The sequence below is a fragment of the Budorcas taxicolor genome, chromosome 3 (assembly GCF_023091745.1).
Source record: "Budorcas taxicolor isolate Tak-1 chromosome 3, Takin1.1, whole genome shotgun sequence".
Lineage (NCBI taxonomy): Eukaryota > Metazoa > Chordata > Mammalia > Artiodactyla > Bovidae > Budorcas > Budorcas taxicolor.
In genome coordinates, this window is record NC_068912.1 from 85909441 (window position 1) to 85934067 (window position 24627).

Sequence of the window (24627 nt, forward strand, 5' to 3'; positions counted from 1 at the left end):
TTAAAGATGTATTCTTAATGTTTTCATATAGAAGTTTCAGTTCAGTTCAGTTCCGTCACTCAGTCATGTCCGACTCTTTGCAACCCCATGAATCGCAGCACGCCAGGCCTCCCTGTCTATCACCAACTCCCAGAGTTCACTCAAAGTCACGTCCATCGAGTTGGTGATGCCATCCAGCCATCCCATCCTCTGTCGTCCCCTTCTCCTCCTGCCCCCAATCCCTCCCAGCATCAGAGTCTTTTCCAATGAGTCAACTCTTCCTGTGAGGTGGCCAAAGTACTGGAGTTTCAGCTTTTAGCATCATTCCTTCCAAAGAATACCCAGGGCTGATCTCTCTTAGAATGGACTGGTTGGATCTCCTTGCAGTCCAAGGGACTCTCAAGAGTCTTCTCCAACACCACAGTTCAAAAGCATCAATTCTTCGGCGCTCAGCTTAGGAACTAAAAAGCCTCTTGATGAAAGTGAGAGAGGAGAGTGAAAAGGTTGGCTTAAAGCTCAACATTCAGAAAACGAAGATCATGGCATCTGGTCCCATCACTTCATGGCAAATAGATGGGGAAACAGTGGAAACAGTGTCAGACTTTATTTTTTGGGGCTCCAAAATCACTGCAGATGGTGCCTGCAGCCATGAAATTAAAAGACACTTACTCCTTGGAAGGAAAGTTATGACCAACCTAGATAGCATATAGAAGTTTAAGTCAGTATAAATCACATATTATAAATATATGAAAACCATTACCTTAGAGGTAAAGTTCAGCACTTGATTTATACAAAGTCTATGAGAAGCTAGTAGAGATCATCTAATACTAAATGTTACATCATTCATTCCAGCACATGCACAGTCTCACTTGCAGCACTGTATAAATGCAAACGAAACAAAACAAAGAACCTACCCACCCTACCCCCCCCCCAAAAAAAACTCACAAACGACAAAAACAAAGAAAATCCAGAAAGAAGGAGATAACAAATGTCCACTGATATGGAAATGGGCAAATAAACTGTGGTGTATAAACAGAACCAGCACATGATCCAGCAATTCCACTTCTGGGTATTTATCTGAATAAAATGAAAATACAAAAGAGGATGGTGTGCCCATATTGTTTGCAGCGTTATTTACAACAGCCAAAACATGGAAATAATCTAACACCCATCAATGGATGAATGAATTTTTAAAACGTGAGATATATATATATAGATAGATAGATAGATATCTTTAAGGAAATCTTACCATTTGCAGTGTTATATGTCCATTATACCCCTACAAAAATTGTAGGGGAGTGACAGAACTTCTGTTGTTGCTCCATGGCCAGGTCATGTCTGACTCTTCATGACCCCGTGGACTGCAGCACACCAATAAAAGAACTATTAGAGTGAATAAACTAAAGCCACGAAATTCAACCCAGATAGATCTCAAACACAAAATACTGAGAAAAATATTGATTGTAGAAGAATTATTTTAAAAACAGATGACAGAGGGTAAAATGGTTGGATGGCATCACTGACTCAATAGACTTAAGTTTGAGCAAACTCCAGGAAAGAGTGAAGGACAAGGAAGCCTGGCCTGCTGCCACACATGGAGTTGCAAAGAGCTGGACATGACTGAGAGGCTGAACCACAAAGAAATACTTGTCAGTTACTCTTGGTAATACTGTGGAAACCTACTGCTTACTTTGAAAAGTGATAAAGGGGGAAAAATTTAAAAATAAAAACAGCATTCATGTAAATGTTAGAAGCATCGCATGGGACGTCCCTGGTGGTCCAGTGGTTAAGAATCTGCTTTCCAATGCCAGGAATGCTTAGGGAACGAAGATCCCAGATGCCTTGGGACAACGAAGGCTGTGCGCTGCAACTAGAGAGAGCCCCTATGCTGCGATGAAGCAGCCTGTGCCAGGCAACAGAGACCTAGCACAACTAAAAAGAAAAAAACTTTTAAACAAACAGTGCATGGATGCATAACAACTCTGGTCAAACAGGACGCTATGGACTGGAAGGATAAAAACTAGGCTGTGACTAATATCTCCCTATAGACTTTGGACGATAGAAAAGTGACTTGAGTGCTCTTTTCTTTTTAGAGAAACATTTTAAGCATATGTCGAAAATCTGAGTGTGTGCTATGCACCTCTGGAACTATGATTCATATTTTGTGTATCGCACAAATGGTAAGATACAGGTAGGCACGCAGGACAGCATGGAAGTTTGGAATCTGTTTCTACACCATCTTGAGGCTTCAGAGGAAGAATCTCACTGAGCAAACCAAAAAAGACAAGGACTAAGACACCTCCCTCCAATATTCATTAAACACCTATTAAGGACTAGGCTCACTGTTAAGAGCTGTGATGTAGTGCTTCTTAACCTTCAAAAAAAGTTACAAAAGACAGGGCCTCCTTTACATGTGCGGCATGTAAACTGGATTCATTTATTCACCACAGAATTCATAATTCAACTTCTGTTAGCAACTACAAGCTGCATAAATTTGTCAGAATTAAGCAACTCATCTAAAGGGGACTCAGTACCTGGCAAGTAGCATGCGCCCAAGAAATATCACGTGCTGTTGTTTTCCTGATTATCAGGCGCGGTTCCAATGCTTAGGTGAGACGGAGACTGAAACAGAGCTCAAATGTCCGCGGCGCTCTCTGAGATGCACTGAAATCATAAACCCAAGAGTCCCGACGCTCTCACAAAGAGACGGGCTCTCTAAATAGTAATAAAAACGCTTCTAGCCGGGCCTTTTCCAACACCTTTGCCGTTCTCCTAGGAACCTGGCCACAGGCACCTGGTGGGCGGTAGGAGGGCTAGGTGGACACACAGGGGAGTAGGGGCCCCGGTGGGGCGAGTCGGGGCCTGAGAAAGAGCCAGGAGCCCCAAGCAGATCAAGCTCTGCGGCAACCTAGAGGGGCAGAGGAGAAGGCACTGGCACCCCGCTCCAGTGTTCTTGCCTGGAGAATCCCAGGGACGGGGGAGCCTGGTGGGCTGCCGTCTATGGGGTCGCAAAGAGTCGGACACGACTGAAGCGACTTAGCAGCAGAGGGGCGGCGAGGCGGCAGCGAGGGGAGTGGAGTTGCAGACAGACAGACCCGGAGGGGCGGGGCGGGGCGGGGCAGACGGGGAAGGAGGGCGGTGCTGGCAGCTGGGCGGCAGAGCCCCGCAGGGACCTCGGCCGGCTTGGACCGCGGAAGCTGCGCCAGCGCAGCCATGTTGGAGGCGTTGGGCTCCCTGGCGGCTGCCCTCTGGACCGCGCTCCGTCCTGGCACTGTCCTGCTGGGGGCCGTCGTCTTTCTCCTCTTGAGTGATCTCCTCAAAAGGCAGCGTCCAAAGAACTACCCGCCGGGGCCCCCGCGCCTGCCCTTCGTAGGCAACTTCTTCCAACTGGACTTTGAGCAGGGGCACCTGTCGCTCCAGCGGGTAGGAGCGGGCGAAGGTGCCCGCGCGCGTCCTGACCCTGACCTGCGGGACAGGGGCCATTCCGGGTACCGAGGGCGGGAGGATGGGGGTTGAAGCGGGCTGAAGCTGGCACCCGACTACACCCTGCTTTGAACCTCTGTCTTTTCCTCAGTGACTGGCATGATTACACCACCCGTGATTTTCCGGGGTGAAATATCGTTAACTGTTTACTATTGAATGTGTTAGATAAGATGCGGGGTGAAGGCTGAAGCGGGCACCCGACTACACCCTGCTTTGAACCTCTCTCTTTTCCTCAGTGACTGGCATGATTACACCACCCGTGATTTCCCTGGGTGAAACATCGTTAACTGTTTACTATTGAGTGTGTTAGATAAGATGCGTTCTCTAAGTCATTTAACTGAAGGCCTTGTTACATACTATTGGGACTTTCTATTTATAATATGATCAGTTTATCTTTTTAATATTATCCTTGGGGAAAAAAATCCCGTATTTTGCCACTCGGTAAAATGGTGATAAATACTATCTAAATCCTTACCGTTTTTCGACTGAATTGCTCCTAAACTCCACAAGGATTGAGCCCCCTCACATTTAGCCTCCTCAGCCAGCAGTCCACACTCACTCATCATTTTTAAATGTCACTCCTTTGCTTAGATTTTGTTAGTGATCCCTGCTGCTTCCCAGAGTTCTTGTTCCTTAGGGAGCTACTTGAGGAGAGCGTGGCAATCCACTCTAGAACTCTTGCCTGGAGAATCCTATGGACAGAGGAGCCTGGCAGCCTACAGTCCATGGGGTCGCACAGAGTCGGACAGGACTGAAGCGACTTGGCACGCAAGATGCCGGGAGCTACTTGGAACCCTTCTTGTAACCTCTTTCCATTTATTTATAATCATCTCCCATCAGGGCTCCCTAATTGTGGCGATTCTGAATTCCTTAATATTTCCTCCAGCATAAAAGCACTTTCTCAAGCACCTTCAGCTGCTTCCCTGCCTTTGATCCTAGGTATCTTGCTGACAGAGAGCACGGTGATTGATGGTTGCGAACATTAAATAAAACAGTGAATGGTCAATACTAACACCGCTTACTATAGGTTCCCAACAAATAACAGTTCCCCTTGAATGCCTGGAGCACTTTAAACACAAGTTTGTAATATAAACTCAAGTTCAGATAGAGAAGGTTTTTATCAACTTTCTGGAAGAAATACACAGTTGGTACCGTTTAAATGACTATTTGTCTCCATAATTTTAAAGCTTGTCTCCTTAACCTGTCAGTTCAGTTCAGTTAGTTGCTCAGTCATTTCCAACTCTTTGCGACCCCCATGGACTGCAGCACGCTAGGCTTTCCTGTCCATCACCAACTCCCGGAGCTTGCTCAAACTCATGTCCATCGAGTGGGTGATGCCATCCACCCATCTCATCCTGTCATCCCCTCTCCTACTGCCTTCAATCTTTCCCAGCATCAGGGTGTTTTCTAAGGAGTCCAAGCCTGTACCTTTGTTTAATAAATATGTTATTTAACTTCCAAGTATTGGGAGATTTTCCTGTTTTCTTTCTGTTAATGATTTCCAGTTGGAGTCCATTATGGTCAGAGAATATAACTGATTTCAACTTTGAAAAAAGTATGTTAAAGTTGACCCAAGATAGAGTCCATACATACTTGGAAAAAAATGCATTCTGTTCTTGTTGAGTGGAATGTTCTGTACTACATCTCAGTTAGACCTTATTAGATGAATCAGTTGTTTAGTGCTCCTGAACCCTTGTTGACTTCTTACCTACTAATTCTATCAGTTACTAGGAGAGGCTTGTTGAAGCCTGCAGCTTATAATTACAGGTTTCTCTGTGTATCTATTCAGTTCTGGTAGTTTTCTTGTATGTGTTTCACAGCTGCACTAAATGCACTAAATTCACACATATGCACTAAAATTGTTATGTCATCTTTGTGAATTTGTTATCTTATTATTAGGTAATGTCCCTCTTTTTCTCTGGTAATTTTCTTTCCCTGAATTTTACTTTATTTGATATAGTATAGCCACACCAGCTCTCAGCTCTCTTTTGATTAATATTTGCATAGTATATGCTTCTCTACTTATTTACTTTTAACCTGCTTATATCATTATATTTGAAACATATACGTGGGTAAATTTTTGTTCATGCTTCTAATATCAAACATTTAATTGATGAGTTTAAATCATTTATATTTAATGTAATTATTGATTTGTTAAAACTTAAGTCTGCCAATTTATTATTTGTTTCCTATTTTTCACTTTGTTTTTTCACTCATCTTGTTTTTTACTCTTTGTTTTTTCTCCTTTCCTCTCTTTCTGTAGGTCACTTGAATATTTTTTTAGAACTCCATTTTCATTTATCCATAGTGTTTTGAGTATGTTTCTTTGTATTGTTTTTTTTAAATGCTTGCTGTAAAGATTACATGCTATGCATACATAACTTATTCAGTAAGTATCATGGTTTACCACTTCAGGTAGAATACACACATCTTAAAACTCTTTAGGTCCCTTTACCTTCCCCCACTTTGTAATATATAAATTATCTTAAATATTATCTCTATATACACTGAGAACCACCTCAGACAGTATTATAATTTTTCTTTTAACTGTCAAACACAGTGTGTTAAATTCAAGAAGATTAGTCTACTGTGTTCACCCATTTCTCTGAAGAATGTTCTTTAGCCATTCTTTTAGAACTGGTCTGCTGAAAAAAAATTAGCTTTCCTTCATCTCAGAATGTTTTTATTTCATCTTCGTTTCTGAAGTGTATTATCACTGGATATAGAATTCTAGGTTGACAGTTTCTTTTATTAAACCCTTGAAAATGTAGTGCTACTTCTTTCTGGCCTAGGAACTAGGGTTCCTCATGAGAAATCTGCTGTAATTTGAACTGTTGCTCCGCATAAGTAATGAATTGTTTTCCTCTACACGCTTTGAAAGCTAGGTTTTGTTAGTTTTTAGATTTCAGAAATTCACTTATATGCCTTAGTGTTGAATTCTTTGGATTTATTGGGTTCACTCACAACTTCTTGCCTCAGTCAGTTTTACTAGTACCAAATTTGAGAATTTTTCAGCCTTTATTCCTTCAAATATTTTTTCAAGTCCATGTTTTTTCCTTCTGGTACTCTTTGGCACTGATGACACAAGTGATAGATCTTCTCCTATTCTAATATCAGTCCCTGAAGCCCAGTTTTTTATCTCTTCTCAGTCTATTTTCTCTGTGTTGTTCGGATTGGACACTTCCTGCTGATATCTTCAGTTTCACTGATTATCTTGTCATTACCACTTTGCCATTGAATTGCTCTAATGAGTTTTTGTTTAGTTATTGTTTTTCAATTCTAAAATTTCTTTTTTGTTCATGTGTATATTTTCTGGCTCTTGGTTAAGATTTTCTATTTAAAATTTTTTCAAGAGTGTAATTGTTTATCAAAACATGTTTTCAATAGCTGGTTTAAAGTCTTTAATCTGTAATTACAGCATCTTTATAATCTCAGTATTGGTTTCAACTCATTCACTTTGAGATTTCTCTGGTTCTTGATAACATGAGTAATTTTGGACTATACTCTGGACATTTTGTGTATTTTGCTACATGACTCTTTTATTTTTGTAGATAGTCAACCTGCCTATGTTTAGAATGTTTACTTTTGTGAATTGTGGTTCAAGTATCAATTTAGGTTATAAAGCCTTTGCAGTGCTGTATTGGTCTACTCCACTTATATATTGTTTACCTCAATAGGACTCTAACCCACATTCTCCTCGGTGCAGGCTGGAGAGAATGAGGATGGGGACAAAAGACTGGGGCCCCTCTGAGTAGGGTAGCCACTTCCTTACTGCAGGGGGTGGGGAAAAGTCAGTAATCTAACCATATTATCTCCATGGAATATGGGTACCTCCTTATTTTTGTAGAGTTGTAGAAATCAGGATTTTGCCCACTGACTCCTTCAAGGAGTCTCTTTTCTGCAGTTCAGGGGTGAGATAGTTACAATTCAGCTTACAAACTCAGTAGGGAAGAAGTACCGCCTTGCTGTAGAGGCAGGATGAAGACAGGATGCAGAGACAGGATGAAGGCAAGTTTTCATGCATCGTTAGTACTGTAGCTTTCCATCAGGATGGGGGAGGGTTACATCTCTTATGGTATATTCTGTCCTGGTGGACCACTCTTTATCTGGTTCATTAGCTACAAAGAACAGGGCTTTATTGGTGTTAATTTTTTATGTGCCAGTTAGTATCATGATGCTGAGGAGGAGTAAAATGGGATGCTTTTACTCACTCTTGTCTGAAATCAGAAACTTGATCTGTGCCCTTGTTTTACTATTAAGATAGATATGACTAGAGAGGTTAAATGATTTGCCTCATATCATAAAACTGGCCAAGGATGATACTGAGCCTAGGGCCTTATCTCTGGCAAAAGATTTTTCATCAGAAGTGTTGTTTTATTTTATATAAGTTTGCAATTAAATATTTCTGGTTGTAAAAAATAGAGTTTAAATAATGTGATTTGGCTGTAATTAAATTTGCATTCAAGCAATTTGGAAACATTAAGCACTTATCATTATCTATCATTACCTATATATCTTTACTTACCTATCTACCAGTACCTATCATTAACTATCTGCTGTAATATTAACAGGGCTTTGCAGGTGGCTCAGTGATAAAGAATCTGCCTGCCAATGCAGGAGCCACAGGAGATGTGGGTTCAATTCCTGGGTTGGGAAGATCCCCTGGAAGAGGAAATGGCAGCCCACTCCAGTATTCTTGCCTGGAAAATCTCATGGACAGAAGAGCCCGGTGGGCTACAGTCGAGGGATTGCAGAGAGTTGGACATGACTGAGCAACAGAGCAGGCACTTAACATTAACTAGCTGCTAGGTCTTGTCTGTGGATTCATTTCATTTAATCTTTACAAAAGGAACACAAGTTAGGAATCTTTTGATGTTTCCATTTTACCACTGAGGAAACAGGCTGAAAATAGTAAAGCAGTTAAGCTAAGTTATTCAGCCTAGGTAATGGCCAAACAAGGCCTTGGACACATGATTATTTGACTCATATACTTATTCTCTACTGATGCTATCTGACTTTTCATGCTATAGGTAGAGGGTAATTGGCTTATTCATAGGTTCATTTATGCAACAGACATTTATAAAGTGCTTATCGTACGACCGCACAATTGCACTCATCTCACATGCTAGTAAAGTAATGCTCAAAATTCTCCAAGCCAGGCTTCAGCAATACATGAACCATGAACTTCCTGATGTTCAAGTTGGTTTTAGAAAAGGCAGAAGAACCAGAGATCAAATTGCCAACATCCATTGGATCATCGAAACAGCAAAAGTGTTCCAGAAAAACATCTATTTCTGCTTTATTGACTATGCCAAAGCCTTTGACTGTGTGGATCACAATAAACTGTGGAAAATTCTGAAAGAGATGGGAATACCAGACCACCTGACCTGCCTCTTGAGAAATCTGTATGCAGGTCAGGAAGCAACAGCTAGAACTGGACATGGAACAACAGACTGGTTTCAAATAGGAAAAGGAGTACGTCAAGGCTGTATATTGTCACCCTGCTTACTTAACTTCTATGCAGAGTACATCATGAGAAACACTGGACTGGAAGAAACACAAGCTGGAATCAAGATTGCTGGGAGAAATATCAATCACCTCAGATATGCAGATGACACCACCCTTATGGCAGAAAGTGAAGAGGAACTAAAAAGCCTCTTGATGAAAGTGAAAGAGGAGAGTGAAAAAAGTTGGCTTAAAGCTCAACATTCAGAAAACAAAGATCATGGCATCCGGTCCCATCACTCCATGGGAAATAGATGGGGAAACAGTGGAAATAGTGTCAGACTTTATTTCTGGGGGCTCCAAAATCACTGCAGATGGTGATTGCAGCCATGAAATTAAAAGACACTTACTCCTTGGAAGAAAAGTTATGAGCAACCTAGATAGCATATTCAAAAGCAGAGACATTACTTTGCTGACTAAGGTCCGTCTAGTCAAGGCTATGGTTTTTCCTCATATGGTCATGTATGGATGTGAGAGTTGTACTGTGAAGAAGGCTGAGCACTGAAGAATTGATGCTTTTGAACTGTGGTGTTGGAGAAGACTCTTGAGAGTCCCTTGGACTGCAAGGAGATCCAACCAGTCCATTCTGAAGGAGATCAGCCCTGGGATTTCTTTGGAAGGAATGATGCTAAAGCTGAAACTCCAATACTTTGGCCACCTCATGCAAAGAGTTGACTCATTGGAAAAGACTTTGATGCTGGGAGGGATTGGGGGCAGGAGGAGAAGGGGACGACAGAGGATGAGATGGCTGGATGGCATCACGGACTCGATGGACGTGAGACTGAGTGAACTCCGGGAGTTGGTGATGGACAGGGAGGCCTGGCGTGCTGCAATTCATGGGGTCGCAAACAGTCGGACACGACTGAGTGACTGAACTGAACTATCATATGACAGACACAGTACAAAACAGTGTATGATGAAATGTATGGTATAAACTTTGTGGTAAACCAGGTGAGATGTCATTATGTGGGATCACTATGAATGGGAAGCAATGGGGACAGCTCCTATAGAATGTTGAATTTGGCTGAACTGGAAAGGAATCTTAGGCAAGAGGTTATATGGAGTAAAGTAGACAGGAGATTTTTAAATGGGGGAAGTGACATCAGGTAAAATGAAGTGAGAGGGCAGTGAAGAAACTGGCCAATTTATATGGCATGATGGGAACCATGAACCACTCTTATTTTTTCTCCTTTTTCTGAACTTTCTGTACCACAGCTACATGGCTTATTGTAGGAGCATGTTTTTAAGTAAGAGAAAATCTTATTGGACTGAAGTGGGAGAACCGTAGATAAGGTAAATAAATGTATTAGTGAGTATATACATGGAGCTGCTTGTAATAAAAAAGGCCCCAAAATACAATCGTCTAAAAAAAAAAAAAAAAATTGAAATTTATCTCTCTCACACAAGTAAGTTCAGATGTAGGCCAGAAGACCAGGATTGGAAGACTGCTTTGTACCACAAGGTCATCTAGAAACCGCAGTTCCTTCTGTCTTATTGTTCTCATCCTACGACATCATCGTGCGTAAGGTCCATTCCGTGAAAAGGGGAAGAGGGAGGTGGTGAGAAGCAACTTTCCTGTAAGAACATCACCCAGAAGATGCACATATAACCCCTGCTCCCATTGTCAGGTGTCTCACTGGCCTCACCTGGAGAAGCTTGGAAATGTGGGTTTTAATTGGGATGTCATGTGGCCAACTAATCTTTAGGGAGTCTGTCACTCAGAAGAAGAGAGATAATATCTTCATAAGCTTTCATTTAAAGATGAGACAAACTGAGTTATAACGAGCTCAATTTTATACCCATCAGCTGTGCTATCTCTTTGCCTCTTTTTCTGAAAACAAAGAATGCATTATAGGATTATTATAAGAACCTAATAAGTTCCTGAATATCAGTTTATTACCAAGGTGCTTAGTGCATAGTTGATGTGTCTTCCTATATCTACCACCCACCCCCACCTTCTTCAAAAACTTATAGTAACAGATTCAAGGAAAAACCAGTCATTGGTTGCATACCAGGCATCACTTGTCTGGCCTGATTGCTGTATGGGCTTCATCCATCTACTCTCTGGCTGCTTCCTCTCCATTCCTTTGTCCAGATCTAACCAGAGTCATTTTGCTAAAATACACTCTCAAATATATCAATAACAATAAATAATTTTATTATTTATTTTAGTATTGTGGTTACTTATCACCACCATCCCAAAGATGGAAACTAGTAATAGCCCCCATTTTATAGATTTGAAAACTGGGAAAGAGAGAAGGTAAATAACTAAAGCAAAAACCACATAGAAAGTAACAAGCAGAAGCTGGATACAGATTTGTATAACTTCAAAATCCATGTTCTTAAGCATTCACTGCCCTTACCTCCGGAGAAGGCAATGGCACCCCACTCCAGTACTCTTGCCTGGAAAATCCCATGGACAGAGGAGCCTGGTAGGCTGTGGTCCATGGGGTCGCGAAGAGTCGGACACGACTGAGTGACTTCCCTTTCACTTTTCACTTTCATGCATTGGAGAAGGAAATGGCAACCCACGCCTGTGTTCTTGCCTGAAGAATCCCAGGGACAGGGGAGCCTGGTGGGCTGCCTTCTATGGGGTCACAAAGAGTCGGACACGACTGAAGTGACTTAGCAGCAGCAGCAGCAGCCCTTACCTTTCATTCAGTTTTCTAGCTAGAAACAAAACAAGATCCAAATTATTTCACTTGACATTAAGATATTCTTGGTCTAGTTCGCAGTATCTTGTCAGGCTTGTTTCCCCTCTTCCTACATAAACAAAAAGGTGTTTGTTTGTTTGTTTCCAGGAATGTATGCTAGTCTCTGGCCCCCTTATGTGTTCCCTACTTTCCCCCATTTGATAATTTATTGTATAGAATGGTAATACTAATAAGAACTGTTTACTTATCTGTATGCTCCATTAGATTGGGGGCATCTTAAACTTCAGGGCCTATACCCCCAGCAACGGGCCTTGACCTACCATAGGGTTTGTGCTCTTTAATGAACCTATACTGTAGTCAGAAAAGAGAGCTCACTTGTTCCTGAAAGCCCATGATTCCCTGTCTTTGCATTTGTGTATGCCGTTCCCACAGTCTAAAATCTTTGCCTTCACAATACATGTCCTTTTGCCGGTACCCTGACCTTCATTTACAGTCTGGCCCAAATATCATGTCCTCTTGGACACTTTCTCCCATATCTTGAGTGGAAGTTGTTCTCCTCTTTCAATAGCTTCATACCCCTTGCCCCAGAATGGTAACATATATCATCTTCTATGCATTAGTTTTTTTCTGCAGTCAGCCTTCCCCAGGAAGCTTTGACACTTCAGGAAAACACCATTGCATAGTGGTCTGTGTATTGCCCCCACATATAGCAATGTCAGAAGGTACCTGACAACTCCAAACCAGTTCATAAAAACGTGTTGGATTGAACTTGAATTTGATTTCCACAGGCTGTTCTCAGAAACCTAATATAATCCCAAGAACTACCAGTTAGACCAGTATTCTTAGCAGGAGTTTGTGGACCTCAGGGGACTGGTGAACTGCATTTATGCATAAATGTATTCACATGTAAAGGATTTTCCTTTACCAGATCCATGACATACTCTATATTCAAATGATTTTATTGCTTAAAAAATTGTATAAAATGCCATGAAGTTTTATTTCCTATGTCCTTATGTTTCTTTTTTGTGCTTTATTGGATAGAAGCACTTTTTAATTATAAAAGCAATACAAATACATTGAGTGACACATTTTGAAATATAATTTAATAAGTAAGAGAGAATCTTAGTCCTCCTTGTGTCCAGCCCGCCTCCAAACACACACACACACATACACACACACTTGCCGGTGAGTATTAGAGCACAGATGCTGTCACTGCTAGTGGGAGTAAGAATTGGTGCACTCTTCCTTTTTTCCTCTTCTCTTTTTGTGTCTTTGTCTATTGGTTTTTGGGTTTAAGAAATTAGATAAAGTAGTATCTTCCTCAACTTTATATTTCATGGTTCAGTGTCTTGTCTCAACAACTCAACACTTCTAAGTTTTTTGTCCTAAACATTTATTTTGCTCTATTTTATTATTTAAGTGCTTAATCTTACATGTGGGAATTTTATCCTTCATATGAAATTTCCTGTAACCTATCACTTTGATTTGCCTCTTATAGCTACTATGCTATTCCTTTTCTGTTTATTTTTCTGTTTTCATTTCTTAAGCCTGTTTTAGCCTCCTGAACCACCTTTTTCACACTGCTGTGTTAATTTCTACTATACAGCAAAATGATTCAGTTTATATATATATACACTTATTTATATATAAATATTCTTTTTGATATTATTTTTCACTATGGTTTATCACAGGATATTGAATATAGTTCCCTGTGTTATACTGCAGGACCTTGTTGTTTTTCCACCCTATGTATAATAGTTTGCATCTGCTAATCCTAAATCCCCACTCCATCCGTCTCCCATGCCCCACCTCGGCCACCACACATCTGTTCTCTATGTCCAAGTCTGTTTCTGTTTTGTAGAAGGAAATGGCAATCCACTCCAGCACTCTTGCCTGGAAAATCCCATGGACGGAGGAGCCTGATAGGCTACAGTCCATGGGGTCACAGTCAGACACGACTGAGTGACTTCACTTCACTTCACTTCACTTCACTTCATTTACGTTATATTTTAGATTCCACATATCAGTGATACCGTATGGTATTTGTCTTTTTCTAACTTACTTCACTTAGTATGACATTCTCTAGGTCCATCCATGTTGCCACAAATGGCATTATTTCATTCTTTTTATAACTGAGTAATAGTTCATCGTATATAGATACCACCTTTTCTTTAGCCATTCATCTGCCGATGGACATCTAGGTAGTTTCCATGTCTCAGCAATTGTGAATAGAGCTGCTGTGAACATAAGGGTGCATGTATTGTTTTGAGTTATGGTTTTGTCCAAAAGTATGGAGGAGGAGGATTGCTGGTCATATGGCAACACTTTGTTAAGTTTTTTAAGGAAACGCTGTACTGTTTTCCATAGTGACTGGGCCTTCTTACGTCCCCACCAACAGTGTAGGAGACCAACAGCCTTATTTTTAACCTCTTTTTTCCCTTATACTGTCCCTTTCTTAACAACTTGTTTATTGTTGTACATTGAAGTGTATTCTCTATCTTACAAAATCTCAGATGACACTGGGACTTACGTTTACCTCCAAGTAAAGCCGTTGGCACAGTGACTGGCATGGTTACTTACGAATTGGTAGACATCACCATCATTGGTACAGGACTGCAGGAGGTCATTTGATGTATCCACGTTTACACTGTTGATCACACCATAAAAATGTTTGATCTAGTTCTGTTGGACTGGAAATATACTTGGGCAGAAAGTTCTAAGTGATAGAACTCTGTAGAAGTTCATTTCAGTAAACACTAATGGAATACCTAATCCCTTCCAAGAACAAGCTGAGTGAGGTTCCAGATTGTATCCATTGTCAGTAGGAGTTCTTTAGTTTAAAGTGAGATTTTCAGCCATTCCCAAAATATTTTTACTGTATATTCTAAAATAGTCAAGAAATCCTTTCTAAAGTAAAACCTAAGAAGTTCATCCAGGCATTCAGCACAGTGAAATAAAATGTCTTGATTTAAGAGACCCATTCCTGCCATTTCGTAGAACAAAGACATGTACTTTAAAGGCAGACCAGACTCAGATGGAATCCTGGCTCTTCTCTTTATAACAAGACAGACTTACTGTGCTGGTGATGAGCAAACACAGCTGGAAGACTGGACCAAAAGAACGATGGAAGGATTGAATTCAGGCTTGGCCTTTAGCATGGGAGCAGGGTGGTGGAATGAGACTAAATCCATGGTATCTGCTTTGATGGGGCAGTGGGGTCCAGGGCATTTGGAGTGACATGGGGGAGCATCAGTCATGGCAGGTGGGGAGATGGGGCCATCGACACGTGCAGGAAATACGTGCTTCTGTTTGATACCACAGCCTGCAGCAGGACACAGCCCTGCATCCTGAGGGCAGAGGCAGGGCCTATCTAGATTGCTGTCTTGAGTAAACATATCAGGGAAGACATTGATTAATGACTGTTGACTGCAGCCCAAGTCATATTTGCACACACCTGCACATTTGTGTACACTCCTGCCCCACCCACCCACTCTTCCATTCTCTCCCTGTCCTCTCCCCCCAGATCCCTCACCCTCAGTCTCACATTCTTTCTCTCACATCCACTAAACTCTAAGTTCCTATCACCATCCCAGGTCAATGGCTTCATCCTTAAATCTTACATAATGCCTGGAAAGTTTCACCAACGTGCAATAGCTTTGCAACCTTGGCCAAGTTACTTCTTGCTGAAAGACCAGGAAAATCATTACTGCCGCAGGGCAGTTGTAGGTTAAATGAGATAAAACATGAAAGGTAGTTATCATGGCACCCAGTAGATGTGGTTGTCTGTGACCACCAGGGCCTTTCTCCCCACATCATCTCTGTCCTCTTGTCCTATCTTTCACCATGAACAAGCACACCCACATCCCTTTGCACACAGAGCCCATTCATTCCCCAGAGACTCTTGTGGCTATCTGCCAGGGACCAGGGAACAAAGTGCCTTTCACATTTCTGTTCTCATTTTTCTCCATAGAGTCCTTTGAGGGAAAGAATTATTTTCTCACTTTACAACTGGGGAACTGAGACTCAAAAAAAAAGAAGAAAAAACTAAGCAATTTTCCCTGGAGCTCACAGCTAATCAGCCACAGAGTTAAGACTTACACTCAGCTCCAGAATCAGTATGCTCTTCTCCCAGCCTTATGATGAATTTTCTGTCACCTAAAACATGTTGAGGAAAAGGATATTCTCTCCTGGTTAAGCAGATGTGATTTACTAAGAAGTCCATGTTCACTAACCACATCTCTGCCTTCTCTGGTAAGGCACATGGACTGAATTCTGCCCTTTACTAGACACAAAGATACTTGAGGTTAGATACCTTGTTTATCTTGTTAAATCTTTATGCCTTGTTCTCAGGACAAATGGTGGATACTCAATTCAAGGAAGTCAAACATATGAATGAATGTTTAAAAGGGATTCCCACGTCCTATAGTAGATTCGACCTGAGGCTAGTTGAGAAGAGGAGAATTGGAAACAGAAACATCCCCATCAAACCTGGGTACATAACATGGATGCACACACACACACGCACACACACACACACACACACCCTTCCTGTCCCCATCCGAGCTCCCACAGCCAAACATACTCTACATTCCATGATACACAGACATGTGCATATTCTATGACTATTTTTACTATTTTTTAGTTTGTGAAGAAATATGGGAACCTTTTTAGCCTGGAACTCGGTGACTTGCCTTCAGTTGTTATAACTGGATTGCCCTTAATCAAAGAAGTCCTTGTCCACCAGGACCAAAACTTTGTGAACCGCCCCGTAACCCCTATTCGAGAACGTGTTTTTAAGGAAAATGGTAAGTTTCTAGTATAAGATGTGTACGTTTGATACTCTTATAGTCTGTGAAAGGTACTTTTGTTTCTGTAATTCTCCAACACTCCCAGGGACTAGGCCCCTCATAAGTTCCTGCCCCTTAAGGAAGCTGAGTGCCCACATTTCCCTGTTGAAGGTACTCCTCAGGGCACCTGGCAGGGTCCACCCTAATGTCAGGGATTTGGGCAAAGCGACATCACCTGCATGAACTCACTCTGGATGCTTTAATAAATAAGTATACCTCATTCACTCAGTGATGTGATGTGTTTTTAAGTGGAGGAAAGGCAATGAATTCTCAGGCTCTCTTTCTCCACTCAGATCTCTTCCCCTAGGAAAATGGATGTGGATCAGCTTCCTCCCCCTCTTGATTATGTGATCCCTTCTTGTGTCTCACTTCTTGTGATCTGTTGTTAAGGCTGTGCCTTACAAGATATCTCGAGCCTTCCGTTTTTGTTAGGAGGGTTTGGGGTTTCCCTGTTGGCTCAGTGGTAAAGAATCTGCCGGCCAGTGTAGGAGACATGGATTCTTCTGGGAAGATCCCACATACCGCGGAGCAGCTAAGCCTGTGCAAATACTGAAGCTGTGCTCTGCGAAAAGAGAAACCACCACAGTGAGAAGCTGGTGCACTGCAACTGGAGAGCAGCCCCTGCTTGTCCCAACTAGACAAAAGCCTGCAGCACTGAGGACCCAGCAGAGCCATAAATAAGTAAAATCACTGAAAAGAAAAAAGAGGGGTTTAGCATAAATACTTAAAATGATTATTAAATTCACACGTTTAAAAATCTAAACAAAAAGCTCAAATATATTCTACGAAAGCACCATATTATGCAGGTGCTTCTCAATTTCTCTTTGAAATATTTTTCCCATTAACTCTACATCCATTCACTGTGCTTATTTGCCATATGAAGCCTGGTGGTAGGTACCAGTGACAGAACAGTGAGGAGAATGACAAAGTCCTTATTTTTCTGTAACTTACATTTCATTCAGGAAAACAGTATCAGGTACTGTAACAATTTAAGACCTTAGTGTTATGAAGATAAGAGCGCAATGTACTTCTTAGGAGTATCTAATATCCTGAGTCTCAGGAAAAGCAAACACAGTGACAATATCATAAAGTGAAAAAACTATCAGGTGGAGGGAATGAATGGAGTATGAAAAGTCTCTGAGGTGGGAAGAAGGACACTGAACTGGAGGAACTGAAAGGTGGCCGGTGTTGCTGCATAGGGATTAAATGGAGATGAAGCTGCTGAGTTCGAACAGGAATAGTTCATGCAAATTAAGGATGTTGCTTTTTATCCTAATAACAATGGAAGCTCCTGCATGGTTGCAGTATAGAAAGGGATCATCATCCTTACATGGTCCCTGTTAAAGACTTCTGTAAACTACAACGTGAAGAATGGGATAAAGAGAGAAAGCGACTATTGCAGCATTTTAGGTGAGAGGAGGTGCTAGCCTAGACCAGGGAGGTGGTGAGAAATGGCAGTCCAACAGGTTAGACCAGGAGAGTGACTGTGAAGATACATGTGTGTAAGTTTCTCAGGAGGAAAACCCAATAGGACATATTGACCCAGACAGAGGGAGAGTGAGGTGTTGAGGTAGACACCCAAATGAGTAGGTAAAGGAAGGAGGGGACATGTGGAAGAGGACCAAGTGTTGGCTGGCCTGGGGGTTGTATAGAGCAAATAATGAATTCAGTTATAGATATGCTGAGTGTGAAATGCCTTTAAATCTGCAGAGTCAAGCAGATACTTGTGTATGTGTCTAGTGCTGAGGGACAGAAATAGATACTAACTATCAGTAGATTTAAAATTTTAGGAACGAATGAGGTTTCCCTCAACATGGAATATAGATAAAGAGAAAAGACTTCAGACCTAGCCTTGAAGAGCTCCATCATTTCAAAATTCAATAGAAGATGAATTAACAAAAGATACAGGAATTTCTCTGTAGTCAGAGTACAAAGGAGGGAAATTTAGAGAATGTGGTGTCCTGGACACCATTGGAAGAGAGTATTTCAAGAAAGAAGTGCCTCATGCTGCTGACACATGATGGTGAGGTTGAAAAGGATCCTGGACTGGGCAGCAGGGAAGGTCATGTCCTCGTCATGGTGGAGGCCACAGTCCGATATGAGAGTGAGTTGAAGGGTACTCTGGAAGTAAAGAAATGAAAGGATGGTGACCTCTCCTGAGTTATGAAAAATGATCATTGATTGAACACACAAAGATGGATTTTTTTTCCTTTGCCTGTGTTGTCCGCTCTGCATAGATTTTTCACTCTTCCATGCTTTCTTGAGTGATTCATTTATTTTTAAGGCCAGGCTTAGATAAGATCTCACCTAAAGGACTTACCTTGTGAATATGGATTTTGTCTAATCCATAAGTGCATTCTTAGTTTGTTGCATGATACAAATATTTACATATATTTATATGACAAGTCATCAAAAATGGACTTTGGAGTCAGACTTGAATTTCAATCCTGTTCAGTTGCTTGCTAACTCTGTGACATTGCAGAGTTTATTTTATCTCTTACACCTCAGTTTCCTTTTCAACAAAACTGCTGGGAGGGTTGGCAGTTATGATAGGATGTACCTCAAAAGAGGTTCTGTGAGTATTATATAATGCATTAAAAATGCTAAAAGGTCTGTCATTATGAGTAATCAGTAAATGCTAGCCATTGTATCCATTGCTTTGGGATTATTTCTCTGAATAGTTTCAAACTCCTTAAAGCCCTTCCCCTTCCTTCCGTCAGATACATTGTTCCTCATGGGTCTTGTTGACTTTCTTTTCATAATGTTGGCTTTCTTTTTCCCAGGCTTGATCATGTCCAATGGCCACATATGGAAAGAGCAAAGAAGGTTCTCCCTGACAGCTCTGAGGAACTTTGGTTTAGGAAGGAAAAGCTTAGAGGAACACATACAGGAAGAAGTTGCCTTCCTCATCCAAGCAATAGGAGAGAAGAACGGTGAGCAGGTCCTAGGACAGGTCCAGGGACCGTGGTTCATGCTTTCACTAACCAGATGCTCATCAATACCTGCATGTCTGTCCTGAGCCCAGGACTGTGTTGGGTGCTTAGGGGATAACAGTGAACAGCTAACCATGAACTGCCATTATGGAGCTTGAGTGTTAAGAAGATGGGTATAAAACTCATTATTGGTTTTAAATCCTGGTCATCAATTTGACTTCCAGGCATTGACTGAGTACTTGCTGTGTGTCAGACCTATGTAGGGTGCTGGGACCACAGTTTCAGATATAGTTCTGTAGTCAGTGTGTTATATGCCATGTAGAATATACTTCGAAAATAGGAACAAACCAATCTGAAGTCTCTATCTCTTCTTCTGCTTCCAGGGCAGCCTTTCAACCCTCACTTCAAAATCAACAATGCCGTTTCCAATATTATTTGCTCCATCGCCTTTGGGGAGCGGTTTGACTACCAGGATGATCAGTTCCAGGAGCTGCTGAGGCTGCTGGATGAGGTCACCTACCTAGAGACAACGTTGTGGTGCCAGGTGAGGTGGTTCTCACTTCCTACCTTGGAGAAGGACATTGAGCTGATGTCAGACAGAGATGGGTTCTTCCTTTTACTTTTTTCTTAAGCTAACATAACTGTTTAAAATTGACTTTGACAAACATGTCTGAAGTCAGTCTGTGAATTTGATGTTTTATGTAACATAGTTGAACATTGACTATAGACAAAGAGGGCTTCCCAGGTGGTTCAGTGGTTAAACAAAAAAAATCTACCTGCCAATGCAGGTGATGCTGAAGATGAATTGGGAAGATCCCCTAGAGAAGGAAATGGCAACCCACTCCAGTATTATTGCCTGAAGAATCCCATGGACAGAGGATCCTGGCGGGCTACAGTCTGTGGGTTCACAAAAAGTTAGATGCTACTGCTCACATATGCACCAATTACTGGAAAACTGAGTTCAGTTATGGGACTTCAGTGGATACCAGGCTGACTATTCCCAAGGAACAAAAATCCTGGGAGGCTAGGAGGAGGCAATAGGGCAGGGGTACAAAGCATTTCTTAGAGATCCAAAGTAGACCAGGCACTTTGATGGACAACTATACATACTTTATCTCAGTTAATTTATTTTTTTACAACAGTTCTTTAAAGATGAAATGGATCATCCTGATGTATGCAAGCAGATATGGGAATGTGTAAACAAATCCACATAGTATTCCACTGGCTCTGTGTTAAGTGTGGTATGGATCTCATGTCCTTTGATCATGAAAATAACCTTTGCCCACATTAGAAGCTAGTTTAGGTAGATACAGATCACATCATTATTATTACTATTAGCAAAGTACTATAGCTAGAAAGAAACAGACCTAACTGTCAAACCCAAAGCTATCACATTTGAAATCTAGACAACTTTCCATTACCTTATGCTATCTCTTTTCTACCATATATTATTAGAAAAAAATATATACAAAACTACTGTATTTAGTAAAAAATATTTTACCCACATTGAGCTTACCTCATACTGAGGACAGACAAATAAATACACATATGATTTACCATAGATATTTAGATACATAGGAATGTAGATACATAGTTAGATACATATACATAGATAAACATACATATTTTACAAATACACACAAATATATGTACACACACATACTAATGACAATTGTCATGGAAAAATATAAAACAAAATAAAGGAATGGGAAGAGAGTTCCAGAAGTGCTGCTAATTGTAGGATCATCAGCTAAGACAGATCCAAATAGGTGACATTTGAGTAGCACCTTAAGCAACTGGAATTACACAGATTTCAGAGGAAAACCATTCTAGATGAAAGAAATAGCAAATACAAAGTCCTAAACAAGAACAGTGTTTTTTATGTTTGCACAGAGACCAAAGGGGCTGGACTGGAGAGAGTAAGAGAGAGTAAGATGCCAGGGAGTGATAGGAGAGGAGGCAACAGGAGGGTGAGGGGCCAGATCGTGGAGCGCTCAGGCCAGGAGAAGGGTGTAGAATCTGCCTAAGCATCTTGGAAAGTCATTGGCAGGTTGAGAGTCAAAAAGTGAAATGATCTCATTAAACTGTTAAATGATCTCTGTGGCAGCTCAGTGGAAGATAGGCTGAGAAGGGGGTTAAGGAGAGCATCAGGAAACCTGCTGGAGGCTACAGAATCCAGATTAAAAATGTTAGTACTTTGTACTAGGATGACAAAGCAGATGGAGCAGTGAAAATTGGTCTGAAGGGGTTTGGGATGGAGGGCTGAAATGCTTTGCCAGAGGGAAAATAAGAGGGTTGAGAGAGAAAAGAGTCAAGGTTGACTCAAAGGATTAAACTGAAGTAAATGAAAGAGAAAGAAAAAGAATATGGTTTCCTTGGCGTGTTGTTCAGTCGCTCTCATGTTCAATGCTTTGCAAACCCATGGACTTATCTTAAGAAGTAGAAAAATGTCACCCCCACCCTTTTCTCCATGATGGTTTTATTTGTTCCATCAGCTCTACAATGTCTTTCCAAGGATAATGAATTTCCTTCCGGGTCCACACCAAAGGCTCTTCAGTAACTGGGAGAAACTGAAGATGTTTGTTGCCTGTATGATTGAAAACCACAAGAGAGACTGGAATCCTGCTGAAGCAAGAGACTTCATTGATGCTTACCTCCAGGAGACAGAAAAGGTGAGGGGACCTGAGTGTTTTCCTGAATAGTGTTCTTAAAGATCAAATGAAGGGATTCTAATATCTTATTGTTGGTGTAAGAAGTCACCACAAACTTGGTAGCTTAAAACAACCAACATTTATCAAGTCAAGGTGGGGGCAGTACTGGCTCTTGCCAGGCTCTAGGGAAGAAACTGCTGATGGACTTTTCCAGAGTCTAGAGGCTGCCTTTACTCCTTGACTGACTAATGACCCCTTCCCCCATCTTCAAAGCCATCAATATAGCATGTTTTTCTGCCGCCATCTTCACATCTGCTCTTTATGACTTTCTTGCCTCCCTCTCCTAAAGACCCTTGTGATTATATTGGGCCCACTGGGATAATCCAGGATAATTTTCCTATCAAGAGCCTTATTTCAATCTATCTACAGAATTTTGTCTGCCATATAAAATTCACAGATTCTAGAGTTAAGGACATAGACTTCTTTGTGGGTCATTATTCAGCCTACCACAGGGGAAGAAAATAGAGGCAGCACTTCACAGAATGTAGGAATAACATTAACTCAAAATTGATGGAACAATTAGAAATAAAGACAGAGGTTTAACAGTATTTGGCTTAAGGACTTTAGAAAGACCAAATACTGCCTTTTCATAATCCATTCTCTACCTGTATCGGAAGGACATTTACATAAAAGGAAAAAAAAAGTATTATTTAATTATTAGTTGGACCAAAGCCCAGTCTCCTACCCCTTCCCCCAGCTCCGCATTGCAGAACACAGGTAAATCTGAGGCAGATGCCAGAGTTTAGCCTCAGATGAGAGAGACATTTGCCTTCCTCCCTCATCCCTATGTCATCCACGTTTCAATGTTACTGTAGGAAAGAAGCAGGAAAAAAGCCAAATGGGATGTAAAGCCTTTGCAGCAGTCATCCCTCTGGTAAACATATCACTGCATTGGTGTCATCATCTTTGACCCATCAGATTATTCATTCCCAGAGTTGGCAGAATGGATTTCTTTCCAATTCCTCTCTTGCTTCACCTTATTGTGATAACATTAATAGAAGCATTGATTTCTCTTACGAGGAGGAGACTTCACTTACTATAAGATGTGCAGGTGTGGGACCACACAGGGAGGAACATTGACACATTGAAGGAAGGTGGTAAAGATGCTGGAGTGCCATGAGGAATGACTGTTGGAATCAGAAAAGTTTAACCTAAAAGGAAAAGATTAATGGGGAGATATGAGAATTAGAGAAATTCAGTTATTGTTTCTGTTATTGGTACAAACATTCGTTGAAAATTGCTATGTGCCCTTTCCTACTCACATAATTCATAATTCCATCTTCAGAGGTGAATATTGTTATATCTGTTTTGTGGAACAGGAATCTGAAGCACAGAAAGGTTTACTAACTTGCTCAAGTCATACAAATAGTGAATGGTGTTGCTAATATTGGAACCCAAGGCTGTTTGCCAGTGTAATAATAGATTCTGCCTAATTATGGGTGTAAAAAATTAGTTGTCCTTTTTGTCCACCAAAGCTAACAAAAGCTTCCAGCACTAGGGGCAGTGATATTCCAGTAATAAATCTCTGCCTCATGAGACAGCCAAAAGGAAAGATATTTCTCCTAGGGTAGTCTCTCCACGTTCTCTTTAGGATGAAGCCCCATGTGTTGTGGCAACTAAGAACCACCTGAATAAATCAATAATCACTGTGCTTTCTAGCATAAGGGCAATGCTGCTTCAAGTTTCCATGAAGAAAACCTTATCTACAGCACCCTGGACCTCTTCTTTGCTGGAACAGAGACAACGTCAACCACCTTGCGCTGGGGTCTGCTCTACATGGCCCTGTACCCTGAAATCCAAGGTGAGCACATCAGTGGGTGGGCCTCGGCTGGGTCAGAATGGGGCCTCCTGAAGAATATACAATGGGGCAAAGAAGGTCTCTTCAATAAGTGCTTTTGGGAAAACTGGACAGCTGCGTGTAAAAGAATGACATTACAACACTTCCTAACACCATACACAAAGGTAAACCCAAAATATGTTAAAGACCTAAATGTAAGACCAGAAACTATAAAACTCTTAGAAGAAAACATAGGCACCATACACAAAGATAAACCCAAAATGTATTAAAGACCTAAATGTAAGACCAGAAACTATAAAACTCTTAGAAGAAAACATAGGCAGAGCACTCTATGACATAAATCACAAGATCCTCTATGACACACCTCCTAGAATAATGGAAATCAAAACAAAAATTAAAAAGTGGGACCTAATTAAACTTAAAAGCTTTTGCACAGGAAAGGAAACTATAAACAAGGTGAAAAAGACAACCCTCAGGGTGGGAAAAAATAATAGCAAATGAAACAACTGACAAAAGATTAATTTTAAAACTATATAAGCAGCTCATACAAATCAATAACAGAAAAGCAAAAACCCAATCAAAAAGTTGGCAAAAGACCTAAACAGACATTTTTCCAAAGAAGACATACAGATGGCTAACAAATACATGAAAAGATGGTCACCATCACTCATTATTAGAGAAATGCAAATCAGAACTACAATGAGATATCACCTCACA

The 24627-nt window shown here is 41.1% G+C and overlaps 1 protein-coding gene across 1 annotated transcript in view; it reads left to right on the top strand.

The window, feature by feature from the left end:
• The first annotated feature begins 3192 nt into the window (after positions 1-3192).
• The window catches only part of LOC128045187 (cytochrome P450 2J2), a 37523-nt gene continuing 16088 nt past the window's right edge, over positions 3193-24627 (top strand). The window contains exons 1-6 of the mRNA XM_052637663.1: positions 3193-3402; positions 16264-16426; positions 19252-19401; positions 19785-19945; positions 21897-22073; positions 23772-23913. Coding sequence (XP_052493623.1) covers positions 3193-3402; positions 16264-16426; positions 19252-19401; positions 19785-19945; positions 21897-22073; positions 23772-23913 — 1003 coding nt within the window. The remainder of the gene's footprint in view (positions 3403-16263; positions 16427-19251; positions 19402-19784; positions 19946-21896; positions 22074-23771; positions 23914-24627) is intronic.